This window comes from Rhinolophus sinicus, linkage group LG01, assembly GCF_036562045.2.
Source record: "Rhinolophus sinicus isolate RSC01 linkage group LG01, ASM3656204v1, whole genome shotgun sequence".
Lineage (NCBI taxonomy): Eukaryota > Metazoa > Chordata > Mammalia > Chiroptera > Rhinolophidae > Rhinolophus > Rhinolophus sinicus.
In genome coordinates this window covers 162,632,257-162,649,341 of record NC_133751.1, presented here as the reverse complement: position 1 = coordinate 162,649,341, position 17,085 = coordinate 162,632,257, and the positions used below count along the sequence as shown (strand labels likewise).

Below are 17,085 nucleotides of genomic sequence, written 5' to 3'. Positions count from 1 at the left end.
TTTGAAACCCAACAAGCAACTAAAAATAAAATCACTGAGCACTTCTCCATATTGACCCTTCTTCCCTTTTGTGCCATGAACAGATCGAGACATCGCTCCATTTTTTACCAAACCTCTACGCAATGTGGATAGTGTGGTTAGCAGTACCTGCAGGCTGGACTGCAAAATCGCTGGCTCCCTCCCAATGAGGGTGTCCTGGTTTAAGGATGGTAAAGAAATAGCTTCTTCTGACAGATACAGAATAGCATTTGTGGAAGGCACAGCCTCTTTGGAGATAACCAGAGTAGACATGAATGATGCAGGAAATTTCACTTGCCGAGCCACAAATTCCGTGGGAAGCAAGGACAGCAGTGGAGCCCTGATTGTGCAAGGTTGGCTGGAGACTGCATTTCATTCTTACTGTAGACGATGTTCAAATTACGTCTTCTTCCCTTAGGTCGCGCCTCTTAACTCTTTGAAATTCTTTCTTATACCCCTTCCTTAGAACCACCCAGTTTTGTAACTAAACCTGCATCAAAGGACGTTCTGCCCGGCTCGGCAGTCCGCCTGAAGAGCACCTTCCAAGGGTCTATTCCTCTTACAATCAGATGGTTTAAGGGTGACAAAGAGTTGGTTTCCGGTGGAAGCTGCTATATTACCAAAGATGCTCTAGAAAGTTCCCTGGAACTCTATGCAGTAAAAACCTCCGATTCAGGCACATATACCTGTAAAGTCAGCAACGTTGCCGGAAGTGTGGAGTGCAGTGCAAACTTATTTGTAAAAGGTTTGCCGTGTTTTCTTGACATCCTTGTGCTACCATTATTATAAGGTCTTTCCTCTTCCTCATGTTTCTTAATAACTTCTTTCCTTCCACAGAACCTGCTACATTTGTTGAAAAGTTAGAGCCATCACAGCTCTTAAAGAAGGGAGATTCCACCCAGCTAGCCTGCAAAGTAACTGGTACCCCTCCAATTAAAATAACGTGGTTTGCAAATGACAGAGAAGTTAAAGAGAGCAGCAAACACAAAATGTCTTTTGTGGAGTCCACTGCAGTTCTAAGACTTACAGATGTCGCCATCGAAGACAGTGGTGAATATATGTGTGAGGCCCAAAATGAGGCTGGCAGTGACCACTGTGGTAGCATTTTAATAGTCAAAGGTTTGTGTTCACATTGCCCATTATGTTACCAAAGTTGTAGTCCATGCCACAGATTCATCCACCATTAACTTAAAATAATTCCTTTTCTACTGTAGAGTCACCTTACTTTACCAAAGAATTTAAGCCAATTGAAGTGTTGAAGGAGTATGATGTCATGTTGCTGGCCGAGGTGGCAGGCACCCCTCCCTTTGACATCACTTGGTTCAAAGACAACACAACTCTGCGAAGTGGTAGGAAGTACAAAACCTTTATGCAAGGTCATCTGGTTAGCCTGCACGTCCTCAAGTTTGTAGCTGCAGACGCTGGTGAATACCAGTGTCGGGTGACCAATGAGGTGGGCAGCAGCACCTGCAGTGCCAGGGTGACTCTAAGAGGTTAGTGTGGGTTCAAATGATGGACGAGCTCTTCTGCAGAGTCAACTCTTTAAAAAAAAAAAAAAAATTCATGCCAGTTTTTCTGTAAAGCTGGAATTGATTGAGAATTCATTCTTCTATTAGAACCCCCAGCCTTTGTAAAGAAGATCGAGAGCACCAGCTCCCTTCGAGGAGGCACAGCTGCCTTCCAGGCCATTCTGAAGGGCTCCTTGCCAATCGCGGTGACTTGGTTAAAAGACAATGAGGAAATCACAGAAGATGATAATATAAGAATGACCTTTGAGAACAATGTGGCGAGTCTGTACCTCAGTGGCATCGAAGTCAAACATGATGGGAAATACGTCTGTCAGGCCAAAAACGATGCAGGAATACAAAGATGTTCTGCGTTACTTTCAGTAAAAGGTTGGTTCAGAAAGTTTTAGGAAGAAAAATGCAGATGTAAGCCTTTCAGCAGAGCAATTCACGACCCACCCCTATCCGTTTGTTTTCTACAGAACCTGCAACAATCACCGAGGAGGCTGTGTCTATAGATGTCACCCAAGGAGACCCAGCCACTTTACAGGTTAAATTTTCAGGGACTAAGGAGATTATAGCCAAATGGTTTAAAGATGGCCAAGAACTGACTCTGGGCCAAAAATATAAAATCAGTGTCACTGACACAGTCTCTATACTGAAGATTATTTCTACGGAAAAGAAAGATAGTGGAGAATATACATTTGAGGTCCAAAATGATGTTGGGAGAAGCAGCTGCAAGGCTAGCATTAATGTATTAGGTTGGTATTGCTTTTCTGTGGAGACAAACTATGCTCCTTCATCTTAACAATCTTAGAGAAGATACAAATTGGTAGATTGACCTAACTTTTATTTTTTTATTTGTTTGCTTTTTCATTGCATAGATCTTATCATACCTCCCTCATTCACCAAAAAGCTGAAGAAAATGGACAGCATCAAAGGGTCTTTTATTGACTTAGAATGTATAGTGGCTGGGTCACACCCCATAAGCATCCAATGGTTCAAAGATGACCAGGAAATATCGGCTAGTGAAAAATACAAGTTTTCTTTTCATGACAATACTGCTTTCTTGGAAATCAGTCACCTGGAAAGTAGCGACAGTGGGACGTACACTTGTTCTGCCACTAATAAGGCAGGACACAACCAGTGCAGTGGCCATCTGACAGTCAAAGGTTGGCAGTTTTTATCTCCACCCGTCAAGAACTTATTGCTGTCTCATTTCTTAATTCTTACATTCATTTCTGTGTTCTAAAATGATCCATTCACTTCTTTTTCTTTCACCTCAGAACCCCCTTACTTTGTGGAAAAGCCACAGTCGCAAGACGTCAATCCCAATACAAGGGTTCAATTAAAGGCTCTTGTGGGTGGCACTGCACCCATGACAATAAAGTGGTTTAAAGATAACAAAGAGTTGCACTCGGGAGCAGCTCGCTCAGTTTGGAAAGATGACACCTCCACCGTTCTAGAGCTCTTTTCTGCCAAAGCTGCTCATTCTGGGACCTACATTTGCCAACTAAGCAATGATGTTGGCATAGCAACCAGTAAAGCCACTCTCTTTGTAAAAGGTCTGACTCTACATCTTCTCACGTTCTTGCTTGTCTAAATGTTCTTGAGGGGAGGGAAGAGGCTTTAGAAATACAGTTTGCTCATTAGCCTTTGTTTTAAAAAATGTCCCGCATTACACTTTTTCTCCCTCCATCTTTAGAACCTCCTCAATTCATCAAGAAGCCCAGCCCAGTATTAGTGCTGAGGAATGGACAATCTACAACATTTGAATGCCAAATATCAGGCACTCCTAAAATCAGAGTCTCTTGGTATCTGGATGGGAATGAAATAACAGCCATTGAGAAACATGGCATTTCCTTCATCGATGGTTTAGCCACTTTCCAAATTTCCGGTGCCAGGGTAGAAAACAGTGGGACTTACGTCTGTGAAGCTCGTAATGACGCAGGCACAGCAAGCTGCAGCATTGAATTAAAAGTGAAAGGTTTGTTACTGGACCTACTTTCCACTTTAGCTGTGCTGAGGGCAAGGTCATGGGTTTTCCCTTGAGTAAGCTAGTCTCTGTCTTCCTTTTGACTCTTTAGAACCTCCCACCTTTATCAGGGAGTTGAAGCCCGTGGAGGTAGTGAAAGATAGTGATGTGGAGCTGGAGTGTGAAGTTATGGGAACGTCTCCCTTTGAAGTCACTTGGCTGAAGAATAACAAGGAAATTCGAAGCAGCAAAAAGTATACCCTGACTGACAGAGTGTCAGTGTTTAATCTCCATATAACCAAGTGTGACCCTTCAGATACTGGTGAATACCAATGCCTTGTGGCCAATGAAGGTGGCAGCTGCTCTTGTACTACCAGAGTCTCCCTGAAAGGTCAGTCATACCTATAAGGAGCAAGCTGCCAAAGAAAAATTCTGTAATGCTGCTTAATTTTATGATTATGGGTAGGAGTGCAAATATACCTCTTCTTTTCACACTATCTAATTTAATCACAGAACCGCCATCATTCACTAAGAAGATAGAAAACGTCACTACTGTTTTGAAAAGTTCTGCCACCTTTCAGAGTTCTGTGACGGGCTCTCCTCCCATTTCTCTAACCTGGCTAAAGGATGATCAGATTCTTAACGAAGATGATAATGTTCATATTTCATTTGTGAACAATGTGGCCACGCTTCAAATCAGAGCTGTAGATAATGGACACAGCGGGAGATACACGTGTCAAGCCAAGAACGAGTCAGGAGTTGAGAGGTGTTATGCTTTCCTTTTAGTGCAAGGTTTGTAAGCTATTTCCTTTTGGAGTTAGTATGTGGAGACGATTTCCTAAGCACGCCTTATTTCTCGTGGAATTATCAACACAACTCATCCACATTTTACTTCTCACTGCAGAACCTGCTCAAATCCTAGAGAAAGCTAAATCCGTCGACGTTACTGAGAAAGACCCAGTAACCTTGGAGTGTGTTGTGGCTGGAACACCAGAACTCAAAGTGAAATGGCTTAAAGATGGGAAACAAATTGTGCCCAGTAGATATTTTTCGATGAGTTTTGAAAATAACGTGGCCAGTTTTAGGATTCAGTCAGTAGTGAAGGAAGACAGCGGTCAGTATACTTTCAAGGTGGACAATGACTTTGGAAGCAGTAGCTGTGATGCCTACTTGAGAGTGCTAGGTTTGTATCTGGACCCCAGTTAGCTTTCCTTATTTATATTATGTCCTCTGTAAACCAGTGGCAACATGTTAATGGATATGTTTTGCTGTTTGCATTGGACAGATCAAAATATTCCTCCATCATTCACCAAAAAATTAACCAAAATGGATAAAGTTCTGGGCTCTTCTATACATATGGAGTGCAAGGTTTCTGGCTCACTTCCTATTAGTGCTCAGTGGTTTAAGGATGGAAAAGAAATATCTACAACTGCAAAATACAGACTTGTCTGTCATGAGAACACTGTGGCACTAGAAGTTCATAATCTGGAATTAGAAGATACTGCGAATTACACATGCAAAGTCTCAAATGTTGCAGGGGATGATGCATGCAGTGGCATCTTAACTGTGAAAGGTTAGAATTTCTTTCCCTCTTCTTGATTCTTTTTTGTGAGTGCTTTTAAAATGTATCACTCTTATCTTGTATCCTTTAGAGCTAAAAGTCTTAATAATTCTGTATCTTTATGTACATGTTTGAGTTCAAGCAATATTCAGTTATTACCTCTTTTCAATACTGTTTCTTATTTGCCCATAAAACTGTCAAAGTAATTCAACTACAGGAATTTAATTAAATGTATTTCTCTTAAAATATCTAGAACCACCAAGCTTCCTAGTGAAACCTGAGCGACAACAAGCCATACCTGATTCCACAGTGGAATTTAAAGCAGTACTAAAAGGAACACCACCATTTAAAATAAAGTGGTTTAAGGATGATGTGGAACTTGTCTCTGGACCTAAATGTTTCATTGGCTTAGAAGGGTCAACTAGCTTCTTAAATCTCTACTCAGTGGATGCTTCCAAGACTGGACAATATACTTGCCAAGTTACCAATGATGTTGGTAGCGACTCTTGTACTACAATGTTGCTTGTGACAGGTGTGCAAGTTTGATTGTTTTATGTTTCTGTGTACCCTGTGGCTCTGGTCCTTTCTGTGATCTGTCACAGTGCATCAACCCAATCAAGAAAGTGCCCTTCTTTCTAACACAGTACACTGTTTCTGCCAGGCATTGTTCATGTTTTGTTCTTTCCGCATACTACCTGACTTAACTTTTGTTATTTCTATCTGTTCCTTCCTAATCTTCTCTTTCATTCACTCTCTAGAACCACCAAAGTTTGTAAAGAAATTAGAGGCATCCAAAATAGTGAAAGCAGGTGACTCAGCACGACTCGAATGCAAGATAACTGGATCCCCAGAAATCAGAGTTGTGTGGTACAGAAATGAACATGAACTCCCAGCCAGTGATAAATACAGAATGACTTTCATTGACTCAGTGGCAGTCATACAGCTGAACAATCTCAGTACTGAGGACAGTGGGGATTTCCTTTGTGAGGCTCAGAATCCTGCTGGCAGCACAAGCTGCAGTACCAAGATTATAGTAAAAGGTAGAGATCTCTTTCTTCTGTTCCTCATTACCTTCTTCTCCCCTGGGTATCCTAGCTCTTTCTTCTTTTACTGTCATTTTAGCTTCCATTTAAGATCATAGAATGTTTTCCCAAACTGGTATTATTTCCCTCCCGACATGTTATTTTTTCTTAAGATTTGCTTACATGTAGCCATTCATTCTGGGATATTTTTTGTTATTCCAATGGCACAATTTTGATCACCTCAACATATTAGCCAAGCAATTCAAATTTGATGTTTTGAAAACACACGCAGAAAAACAAAGTAAGCATTTTTAAATTAACTTTTGCCTTCAATCAACTTAAAAATATATCATCATCCTCACTATAATCTTTCTCACCAAAAAAACCAAGTATTTACAACATATAAACAAGGTGCAAGCAGTAAGGTTTTAACCTTACATTTAAAACATGACAATTATATATTTCTTTCTCTCTCAAGAATCAGTTCCTATTTTTTTTTTAAATTATGTCACAATACCTTGGTGCAAACAGTATTTTTCCTTTCTGCTGTCATTTTTCAGTATTTTGTCACAAAGTCCAAGTATGTCATGTTGTGAGGCAATGATTGCAATAACCATTTGTTGAAATGGAAGACTGACATCACAGATGTTGTGATGACTTCCAAGTATCTGTTATGGAGCATACACAAAACATTTGACTCCTGAAGTCAGGATTCCATACCTTATGCAAATCATATTCATTAATGTTCTTGGGGTTTTAGTTTTGCTTTTTTTTTTTTTTTTTTTTTTTGGTTTGGTTTGGTTACAATTTTTGCATCAATCTTTATAGTCCAAGATAAATTAGTGAGGTGGAGTAGACAGAATGTTGAGCAGCTCACTGAGGACACCTATGGTCTAGCCTAGGTTCTCTGCCAATGAAGTAGAGTGATTTTGTGAAGGCTCATGGCCTCTCTGAAATGATGGTGCTTGACACCACGTACCCATTAGAGTATCCTAATTCTGTCTTCCAATTTAAAAACAAAGAAATACAAATAGTTTATGAAATTAAGTAGCTCCATTCATAAGAAACTCTTGTTTTTTACAGAACCACCAGTTTTTAGCAGCTTCCCTCCCATAGTAGAAACCCTTAAAAGTACTGAAGTTAGTCTTGAATGTGAACTTTCGGGAACACCACCATTTGAGGTGGTGTGGTACAAAGACAAGCGGCAACTCCGAAGTAGCAAGAAATACAAGATTGCATCCAAAAACTTCCACGCAAGTATTCATATTCTCAATGTCGAGACTTCAGACATTGGTGAATACCACTGCAAAGCACAGAACGAAGTGGGAAGTGATACTTGCATTTGCACTGTAAAATTAAAAGGTAAGCATATTTCCTGCATGTGGCACAAACGGCAGGAATGTGCAAAATGCTCAGTTTTTTTCTCTGTTCCATTATCTGGACAATCTTTTCAACAATCTCCATCTTTCCTTGTTCAGAACCACCAAGATTTGTCTCCAAACTGAGCAGCCTCACTGTTGTAGCTGGGGAGCCTGCTGAGTTACAAGCATCCATAGAAGGCGCCCAGCCTATTTCTGTCCAGTGGCTTAAAGAGAAGGAAGAAGTGATTAGAGAAAGTGAAAACATCAGAATTACATTTGTGGAAAATGTTGCAACTCTACAGTTTGCAAAAGCAGAACCGGCTAATGCTGGGAAATATATCTGCCAAGTCAAGAATGATGGTGGAACAAGGGAGAACATGGCCACGCTGACTGTTTTAGGTTGGTGCACGATGGTACAATAGTCCCCTGAGAGAAAGTGGCGCCAAACACTGAGCTGAGTTACTAAGGGTTACTGGGAGAATCTCCTTTTCCAAATTTCTTCTAGAACTGTATCGATCTTCGCCTATTTGAAAGGTTTAGGGGATCTAATAAGTCTTCCAGAACTCTTTCTTGTTTCTCTGATCCTAACAAAAATTAGCCATGGGTTTTACTGGTTATTTAACTACTTTTTTTGTTTTTGGATGGATTAGCAGATATAATCATGACTATCTTTTGTTTAAACATGAAAAACTTAGGAGCCCAGCATATGGTACAAGGACATTTTGCTTCCAAAGTACTTAGTTGTTAAAGCTGATGACAAGAATTGCAAAGATCAACATTTGATAGGAAAGACTTGCACTTTCATCTTCGAGCATTTTAAACTTCAATTTTTAATTGTTCGCATAACTACTTTCAAAAAACTATCTTTAGTACCTGAAAGTAGAGCAAAAATATTAAGTAATTAATAATAACATGTAGCCTTTGCTCTACAGAGGGTCAAGTGCAAGTCCATGTACATTGTCTAATGTATGTTGTCAGAATTGTACTGAGAGGCAACTCGTGCACAGACATATTTCTTAATAATTCCTCTAATTTCATCCTAGAATTTAATTTTGAAATCACATTTTAAGATTTCATAATTAGAGAGAGAGCCCTAGCATAAGCATATTATTGGAATAATAATTTTAGTGAATTTGGTAGTAGAGATAAAGGTGGATGGCACAGATAAAGATAATATAGATACAGTAAAGGTAACAGATGTTGACAGATGGCTGTCACATTTTATTTCAGAGCCCGCAGTCATTGTTGAGAAGGCAGGACCAATGACAGTGACTGTAGGAGAAGCATGCACTCTGGAGTGTAAGGTGGCTGGCACTCCCGAACTCTCAGTTGAATGGTACAAGGATGGAAAGCTCTTGACTAGCAGCCAAAAACACAAATTTAGCTTCTACAACAAAATCTCTTCCTTAAAGATCCTCTCCGTTGAAAAGCAAGATGCAGGCACATACACTTTCCAGGTTCAAAATAATGTTGGAAAAAGCAGCTGCACCGCTGTGGTTGATGTGTCAGGTTAGTTCCGATCTATTCCTCCTGTTGCTTATACAAACCCTTTCAAAAGTTTTCTGCTTTCAAGTCTTTTCCGTTCTTTCAAATCATGATGAATCTCTTGGCTTTCCTCACACAGACCGAATGGTTCCTCCTTCTTTCACACGGAGACTGAAAGATACTGATGGGGTGCTGGGTACTTCTTGCATCTTGGAATGCAAAGTAGCTGGATCATCACCTATCTCCATTGCCTGGTTTCATGAGAAAACTAAGATTGTCAGTGGAGCAAAATACCAAACCACATTTTCAGATAATGTCTGCACATTGCAGCTGAATTCTCTGGACTCATCAGATATGGGGAATTACACATGTGTGGCTGCTAATGTTGCTGGGTCTGACGAATGCCGTGCAATGTTAGCTGTACAAGGTTAGTGTTAGACACTCAAACCCTTTCTTACAAGTTCCTCTTTGGGTGCACATATAGGTTGACACACATTCAAAAGTGCTCTTCTTTTTTTAAATTCAAAGTTGCAACTAAATTAGAAGCTCACAGGATCTTTTCATTGTCCTCCATGTCCATATAGAACCACCGTCGTTTGTAAAGGAGCCTGAGCCTTTGGAAGTCCTACCAGGCAAAAATGTCACTTTCACAAGTGTTATTAGAGGAACGCCTCCATTCAAGGTTGGCTGGTTTAGAGGTGCCAGAGAACTGGTGAGAGGAGACAGGTGCAGCCTCTATTTTGAAGACACTGTGGCAGAACTGGAATTATTTAGTGTCGACATATCTCAGAGTGGGGAATATACGTGTGTGGTTTCTAATGGTGCTGGCCAAACATCCTGCACTACTCGTCTCTTTGTTAAAGGTTTGCTCAAGTGCATTTGTTCTTCCTATTTTTTGTATTCTGGCATCTTTGTTTGTATTTGTATTGTGTCTAACTGCTGTGTTTTATCACTCACCAGAACCAGCTGCTTTTGTGAAGAAATTAAGTGATCAGTCTATAGAACCAGGGAAGTCCATAATTCTGGAGAGCACCTACACTGGAACACTTCCAATTTCAGTCACCTGGAAAAAGGATGGTTTTCACATAACTCCATCTGAAAAATGCAACATAGTCACAACAGAGAAAAGTTGCATCCTGGAAATTCTGAATAGCACAAAAACAGATGCAGGACAGTATTCCTGTGAGATTGAAAATGAGGCAGGAAGGGATGTTTGTGAAGCTCTGGTGTCTACATTAGGTGTGTTGTCTCATTCTGTCGTAAATGATTGGCATTCAGCTAACAGGAAGCATGGTTTGTTTGGTTTTCTTTAAATCCAGTTGCTAACTGTGAGCCCTTCTTATTTAGAACCACCTTATTTTGTTATGGAACTGGAACCTCTGGAGGCATCAGTTGGAGATTCAGTTTCTTTACAATGCCAAGTTGCTGGGACACCAGAAATTACAGTGTCTTGGTACAAAGGAGACACCAAGTTACGGCCAACTCCTGAATACAGGACCTACTTTACAAACAATGTGGCCACACTTGTTTTTAATAAAGTGAATATTAATGACAGTGGAGAGTACACATGTAAAGCAGAAAATAATATAGGAACTGCTTCTTCAAAGACTATCTTCAGAATTCAAGGTGATGATATTATTTTAGAGATTAAGAAATTTCTTTTTTTTCTTCTCCTAACTCTTTTATCTTTTGGGGGGAAATTTTCAATTCATCTACTAATGCCTCAAGTATTACTTGTCTTCTTACAGAGCGTCAACTCCCACCTTCCTTTGCAAGACAGTTAAAGGACATTGAACAAACTGTTGGGTTACCAGTTACACTCACCTGTCGATTAAATGGCTCTGCACCTATCCAAGTGTGCTGGTATAGAGATGGGGTACTTTTGCGAGATGATGAAAATATACAGACATCATTTGTAGATAATGTAGCAACTTTAAAAATTTTGCAAACTGACCTGAGTCACTCTGGCCAGTACTCTTGCTCAGCGTCTAATCCACTTGGAACGGCATCTTCTAGTGCTAGACTGACAGCAAGAGGTTTGTTCCCATGTTAATCTTTCTCTTTGCAAACCATGACTTCTTACTTATTGTCAAAGTAGAAATGGCCAATGAAAAAAAAAAGAAAAAACAACAACACATATTGCCTTTTCTTCTCATCTTCCAGAACCTAAGAAATCTCCCTTCTTTGACATAAAGCCTGTATCAATAGATGTTATTGCTGGAGAAAGTGCTGACTTTGAGTGTCATGTTACTGGTGCTCAACCAATGCGAATCACTTGGTCAAAAGATAACAAAGAGATCCGTCCTGGAGGAAACTATACCATCACATGTGTGGGAAACACTCCCCATTTGAGAATTCTTAAAGTAGGCAAAGGAGACTCAGGTCAATATACTTGCCAAGCAACCAATGATGTTGGCAAAGACATGTGCTCAGCACAACTCAGTGTAAAAGGTATCATTTCATGGCATTTACTAATGTTTGTTCTTCCCCACATTTTTGTAATTGTCTTCTAAAAGTTTCTTTCATTTCTAAAATTTGGGGATAAACTAACTGAGTCATGTTAAAATCTGTATATATCCGTGTTGGAGGCAACTTTAATCAAAGTTCTGTTTTCTCTTTATATTGTTTTTAAAGTCAGTGTATCTCTAAGTGTAATCCTACCGAAAAGTGTTATTCAATTGAAATTTGTTAAATGTTGTTTCAGCTGTCCATTCTCTTTTCCATTCTTTTCTGTTATATGGCATTCCGATTTATCATTACAAAATTTTAATCAAATACATCTATAATACATTAACTTACACCATCTCGTTTATATATTCAAACTACAAAAGCAAACTTAACAACTAAATTCTCTATTCAAAATATTAAAAGCTTATTTAATAGAAAACTCAACTTATTTTACCACAAAATTCTCAGAAATTATATTCTTAATAACAAACCAGTTTAAGAAGGCACTCTTGGGATGTTCAATGACAAACATACATTATCGTTTTTTCTTTGATTTACTAGAACCTCCAAAGTTTGTTAAGAAATTGGAAGCTTCAAAGGTTGCAAAGCAGGGAGAATCCATCCAACTGGAATGTAAAATAAGTGGTTCCCCAGAAATCAAAGTTTTGTGGTTCCGAAATGACAGTGAACTTCATGAGAGCTGGAAATACAACATGTCATTCATTAATTCTGTGGCATTGCTTATCATCAACGAAGCCAGTGCCGAGGACAGTGGGGACTATATCTGTGAAGCTCATAATGGCGTCGGCGATGCCAGCTGCAGCACAGCACTGACTGTTAAAGGTTAGACACACTAAGCTTTCTTTCTTTATTCTTGTCTGACTTAGACTCCTCCTCAGCAGTGTTATGAATGCTGAAGTAAAAAGACTCATTAAGGGTATCTGCTAGCAATTCTTTAGTTTTTATGAATTGTCATTTCTTATATTAGCGTACTATCGTGTGGTCACACCAGTCACTTAATGACTCTAGAGTCTATTTTTTTTCCTTTTTAGTAAGCAAATGTTCTTATTGTTTACCTTCTTTTTTATTTTTTTTCTGGTAGCACCTCCTGTTTTCACCAAAAAGCCTTCTCCAATAGGAACTCTTAAAGGTTCTGATGTTATCTTACAATGTGAAATTTCGGGAACCCCTCCATTTGAAGTGGTGTGGGTTAAAGATCGAAAGCAAGTTCGAAGCAGCAAGAAATTTAAAATTACTTCGAAAAATTTTGATGCAAGTCTTCATATCCTTAATCTTGAAGGCTCTGATATAGGAGAATATCACTGCAAAGCTACTAATGAGGTGGGAAGTGACACGTGTGTTTGCACTGTCAAGTTCAAAGGTTTGTATACCTGGGAACAAACAGTTATGTTTCTTCCTTTCATCTTTTCTTGCTTGACTAATAACCAATGTAGCTGTAATTCTCATTTTATTTTTTTCTGACCACAAATTTCATTCATTAGAACCTCCACGATTTGTGAAAAAGCTAAGTGACACCTCAACCCTTGTTGGTGATGCTGTCGAATTACGGGCTGTCGTGGAGGGCTTCCAGCCAATTTCCGTTGTCTGGCTGAAAGATAAAGGTGAAGTCATCAGAGAGAGTGAAAACACAAGGATTTCATTCATTGATAACATTGCAACCCTCCAACTTGGTAGCCCAGAACCTTCTAATTCTGGAAAATACGTGTGCCAGATCAAAAATGATGCCGGAATGAGAGAATGTTCAGCAGTCTTGACTGTACTAGGTTAGTAGCAAATTATAGCCTGAGAAAAAAATCAAGTTTATTGACCCATGATCATTTCCTACAAATACTAGTTTTACCCAATATTGATTACACTCTACCTTAGTTTGGAAGGTGACTTTATTTTCAATGCAATATACTTCCTCTTTTAGAACCAGCCAGAATCATAGAGAAGCCAGAACCCATGACTGTCACTACTGGAAATCCTTTTTCATTAGAATGTATAGTGGCTGGAACACCAGAACTTTCAGCCAAGTGGTTCAAAGATGGAAGAGAATTATCTGCAGACAGCAAACATCACATTACATTTGTCAACAAAGTGGCTTCACTTAAGATCCCCTGTGCAGAAATGAGCGACAAGGGGTTATATAGCTTTGAAGTGAAAAACAGTGTTGGTAAAAGTAACTGCACTGTATCGGTCCACGTTTCTGGTGAGTAGTATGAGGTTTTTGTGAACATGTAGTTTTCATGGGAAAAAAATAAAGCTTCTTTTTAAACGGAAAATTATTTTTCTCCACATAGATCGAGTTGTGCCTCCTTCCTTCATCCGGAAGCTGAAAGACACAAACGCCATCCTGGGGGCCTCAGTGGTTTTGGAGTGCCGAGTCTCTGGTTCGGCCCCCATCTCAGTTGGCTGGTTTCAGAATGGAAATGAGATCGTTAGTGGACCTAAATGCCAGTCCAGCTTTTCAGAAAATGTCTGTACTTTGAATCTCAGCTTATTGGAACCTTCTGACACAGGCGTGTACAAGTGTGTGGCCGCCAACATGGCTGGTTCTGACGAATGCTCAGCCATCCTGACTGTGCAAGGTCAGTGTCCCAGGATCAAGCTCTGCTTCTCCACGTCTCTTCCACGTGACTTAGTGCCTGCCTTGCATGGACTGCTTTTATTTTGCCTTCATTTTTAGTCTTAGCTCCCTTTTCTTCAAATAGCAAAAGCACTTCTCACTTGGATTTCTTTTTTTCTCTTGATCTTCCCCTGCTCCCCGGGGTATCTAGAACCACCATCTTTTGAACAAACCCCTGATTCTGTGGAAGTTTTACCTGGCATGAGCCTCACATTCACCAGTGTCATTCGAGGCACCCCACCTTTCAAGGTCAAATGGTTTAAGGGCAGCAGGGAACTGGTGCCAGGGGAGTCATGTACCATCTCTCTGGAAGATTCCGTCACAGAACTGGAGTTGTCTGAGGTGGAGCCATTGCAGAGTGGAGAATATTCTTGCCTTGTTACTAATGATGCTGGCAGTGCTTCCTGTACCGCACATCTTTTTGTAAAAGGTTTGCTCCTCTCTCCAATTCATGTACCTTTCAAAATTTATCTAAGTCTTCATTTGAAGATGTCGATTTTACCCTCATATTTTCTCCTTATAGAACCAGCCACCTTTGTGAAACGATTGGCTGATTTCAGTGTTGAGACAGGCAGCCCCATAGTTCTTGAGGCCACATATACTGGCACACCTCCCATCTCAGTGAGCTGGATGAAGAATGAGTTTCCTCTTTCACAGTCTCCGAATTGCAGTATTACTATGACAGAAAAATCTACGATACTGGAAATTGTTGACAGCACAGTGGAGGATTATGCACAATACAGTTGCCTGATAGAAAATGAGGCTGGTCAAGATATTTGTGAAGCTCTGGTATCTGTCTTAGGTGTGTTGATAGCTACCTCTTTTTGTTGCTCTCTTTTCTTTCTTTTAAAACATCCTCTTTTAGTTAGCATGATTGGTTGACTACCATTCTTTGTACCTTAGAACCACCTTATTTTATTCAACCTCTGGAACATGTGGAAGCAGCCATTGGAGAACCTACAACTTTACAGTGTGAAGTGGATGGGACCCCAGAAATTAGAATTTCTTGGTATAAAGAACACACAAAGCTACGATCAGCTCCTGCATATAAAATGCAATTCAAAAATAACATTGCCTCCTTAGTAATCAACAAAGTGGATCATAGTGACGTGGGAGAGTATACCTGCAAGGCAGAAAACAGTGTGGGGGCAGTCGCTTCTTCAGCTGTGCTTGTTATCAAAGGTGATGATGGTTTTGCTTAACAAGTCTTGCTATGTGTTGACAGATCCATTTTCTTACAAACATCAAAATTTTAATGGATGGAAATATGTTGTGGGTATTTTCTCTCTTGCAAATAAGGGTTGTCTCCAACTTCTTTACAGAGCGTAAACTTCCACCTACCTTTGCAAGAAAGCTGAAAGATGTTCAGGAGACTCTTGGCTTCCCAGTCGCATTTGAATGTCGCATCAATGGCTCAGAGCCTCTTCAAGTGTCTTGGTACAAAGATGGGGTACTTTTGAAAGATGATTCTAATTTGCAAACATCTTTTGTGCATAATGTAGCAACTCTTCAGATTTTGCAAACTGACCTGAGCCACGTTGGTCAGTACAATTGCTCAGCTTCTAATCCTCTTGGGACTGCTTCATCCAGTGCCAAGCTCATTCTATTAGGTGAGTAGCTCATCACATTACCCTCTTCATCATAAAGCAGCTTCACTGCTCTGGGTCACCAAAGGCTAGTGCCGCTTTGTTTCTGCTCCATGTCTGGGAGCATGAAAACTGAAGTCACCATGTTGGTCTTCATTCTTTTCAGAGCATGAAGTGCCTCCTTTCTTTGATCTAAAACCTGTATCAGTAGATCTTGCTCTTGGAGCAAGTGGCTCTTTTAAATGTCATGTAACTGGAACTGCACCAATCAAAATCACTTGGGCCAAAGATAACCGAGAGATTCGCCCTGGAGGCAACTACAAGATGACTTTGGTTGAAAATACTGCCACTCTGACAGTTCTCAAAGTAGGTAAAGGCGATGCTGGGCAGTACACCTGCTACGCAAGCAACACTGCTGGGAAAGACTCTTGTTCTGCTCATCTGAGTGTACAAGGTACTTGTCTGAATAAAGTAGCAAGGTCTCTTTTACATTTTCAGTATCTTAAAATATAGGAGGAAGGGTGTGCTTGAAAGTTATGTTTAGGACATTGTCTGGTAATTAGAAGTGATCATATGGATTCTGGGCCTTCCAAATGCGGTGAGTTTTAAAATTTTTATTAAAAAATATAAAACTGGTAGAACATGGACTGAAAGTCCATCTTCAAAGGCTAAAAATAGAGCAGAGAGAGAGAGAGAGAGAACAAAAACTGTTCACAGAATTGCAAGAAACATCTAAGTTTCAAGGAAGTTATTTTAGGACAAAAAAAGTTATCCTAAATGACTTATTTTCCACAGTATTTAGTAAATGAGTGTATTTTGTCCCTCTAAGGGATAGCAGAGCCCAAGCCCTTCAAAAAGAGTCCAAATTAATTATGTCAATGTCTTTTTCTCCACTAGCCCCACTTAAACAATAGTGGAAGTTGGGGAGTCCAATAAGGGAGTACACCAATATCTGTTATTATAGACGGCAACCATTGCCTTCTATAGCATGGTTGCTGTTATCAGAAATTAAACACTTAACTCAGTGGGCTGCTGGTCTAACCCATCAGAGAATTGTGAAGGATTTTTGTGGTGGTGGTCTATAAATATCTTGAAATTAAAATAGAATTAGATTTATCAGCCCACTTGCTCTATGGCATCGAGCTAACCATCTTTATCTCCATAAGTTTGAATTTTTGCTTCAGTTAATGAAGAAAGCATATTCCCCCCACTTCAAAGAGAAAATATGAAGGTTGAAGAAATAGCTAAAGCCTATAAGAAAAAGTGGCACTTTAAAAATATTAAGCTATCTGACCCAGTTTTGCTATTCATAAAATGTACACACTGATACCTCCTCAGAGCCAGAGCAAATAGACAGTCCTCCTCTGACTCATACAGGAAACTAATCAAACTCTTATTCCTTATGAGCCTCAGAGTGTTTCTGCCAACAGATACATGCTCTCCCTCTGATCTTGCTCTAGGAAAGTGATTCTTTTGCTGGGAAGAGGATTGCACA

The 17,085-nt window shown here is 39.8% G+C and overlaps 1 protein-coding gene across 1 annotated transcript in view; it reads left to right on the top strand.

Moving 5' to 3' along the window:
• TTN (titin) overlaps positions 1-17,085 on the top strand; it is a 270,598-nt gene that overhangs the window by 76,551 nt on the left and 176,962 nt on the right. Inside the window, exons 53-86 of the mRNA XM_074338692.1 lie at positions 84-371; positions 485-763; positions 856-1,137; positions 1,233-1,511; positions 1,635-1,913; positions 2,006-2,284; positions 2,408-2,695; positions 2,810-3,088; positions 3,229-3,510; positions 3,611-3,889; positions 4,012-4,290; positions 4,403-4,681; positions 4,784-5,071; positions 5,313-5,591; positions 5,818-6,099; positions 7,165-7,443; positions 7,560-7,841; positions 8,673-8,951; positions 9,067-9,354; positions 9,512-9,790; positions 9,888-10,166; positions 10,275-10,553; positions 10,676-10,963; positions 11,091-11,378; positions 11,937-12,218; positions 12,478-12,756; positions 12,878-13,159; positions 13,309-13,587; positions 13,679-13,966; positions 14,156-14,434; positions 14,528-14,806; positions 14,908-15,186; positions 15,327-15,614; positions 15,757-16,044. Coding sequence (XP_074194793.1) covers positions 84-371; positions 485-763; positions 856-1,137; positions 1,233-1,511; positions 1,635-1,913; positions 2,006-2,284; positions 2,408-2,695; positions 2,810-3,088; positions 3,229-3,510; positions 3,611-3,889; positions 4,012-4,290; positions 4,403-4,681; positions 4,784-5,071; positions 5,313-5,591; positions 5,818-6,099; positions 7,165-7,443; positions 7,560-7,841; positions 8,673-8,951; positions 9,067-9,354; positions 9,512-9,790; positions 9,888-10,166; positions 10,275-10,553; positions 10,676-10,963; positions 11,091-11,378; positions 11,937-12,218; positions 12,478-12,756; positions 12,878-13,159; positions 13,309-13,587; positions 13,679-13,966; positions 14,156-14,434; positions 14,528-14,806; positions 14,908-15,186; positions 15,327-15,614; positions 15,757-16,044 — 9,585 coding nt within the window. The remainder of the gene's footprint in view (positions 1-83; positions 372-484; positions 764-855; positions 1,138-1,232; positions 1,512-1,634; positions 1,914-2,005; positions 2,285-2,407; positions 2,696-2,809; positions 3,089-3,228; positions 3,511-3,610; positions 3,890-4,011; positions 4,291-4,402; positions 4,682-4,783; positions 5,072-5,312; positions 5,592-5,817; positions 6,100-7,164; positions 7,444-7,559; positions 7,842-8,672; positions 8,952-9,066; positions 9,355-9,511; positions 9,791-9,887; positions 10,167-10,274; positions 10,554-10,675; positions 10,964-11,090; positions 11,379-11,936; positions 12,219-12,477; positions 12,757-12,877; positions 13,160-13,308; positions 13,588-13,678; positions 13,967-14,155; positions 14,435-14,527; positions 14,807-14,907; positions 15,187-15,326; positions 15,615-15,756; positions 16,045-17,085) is intronic.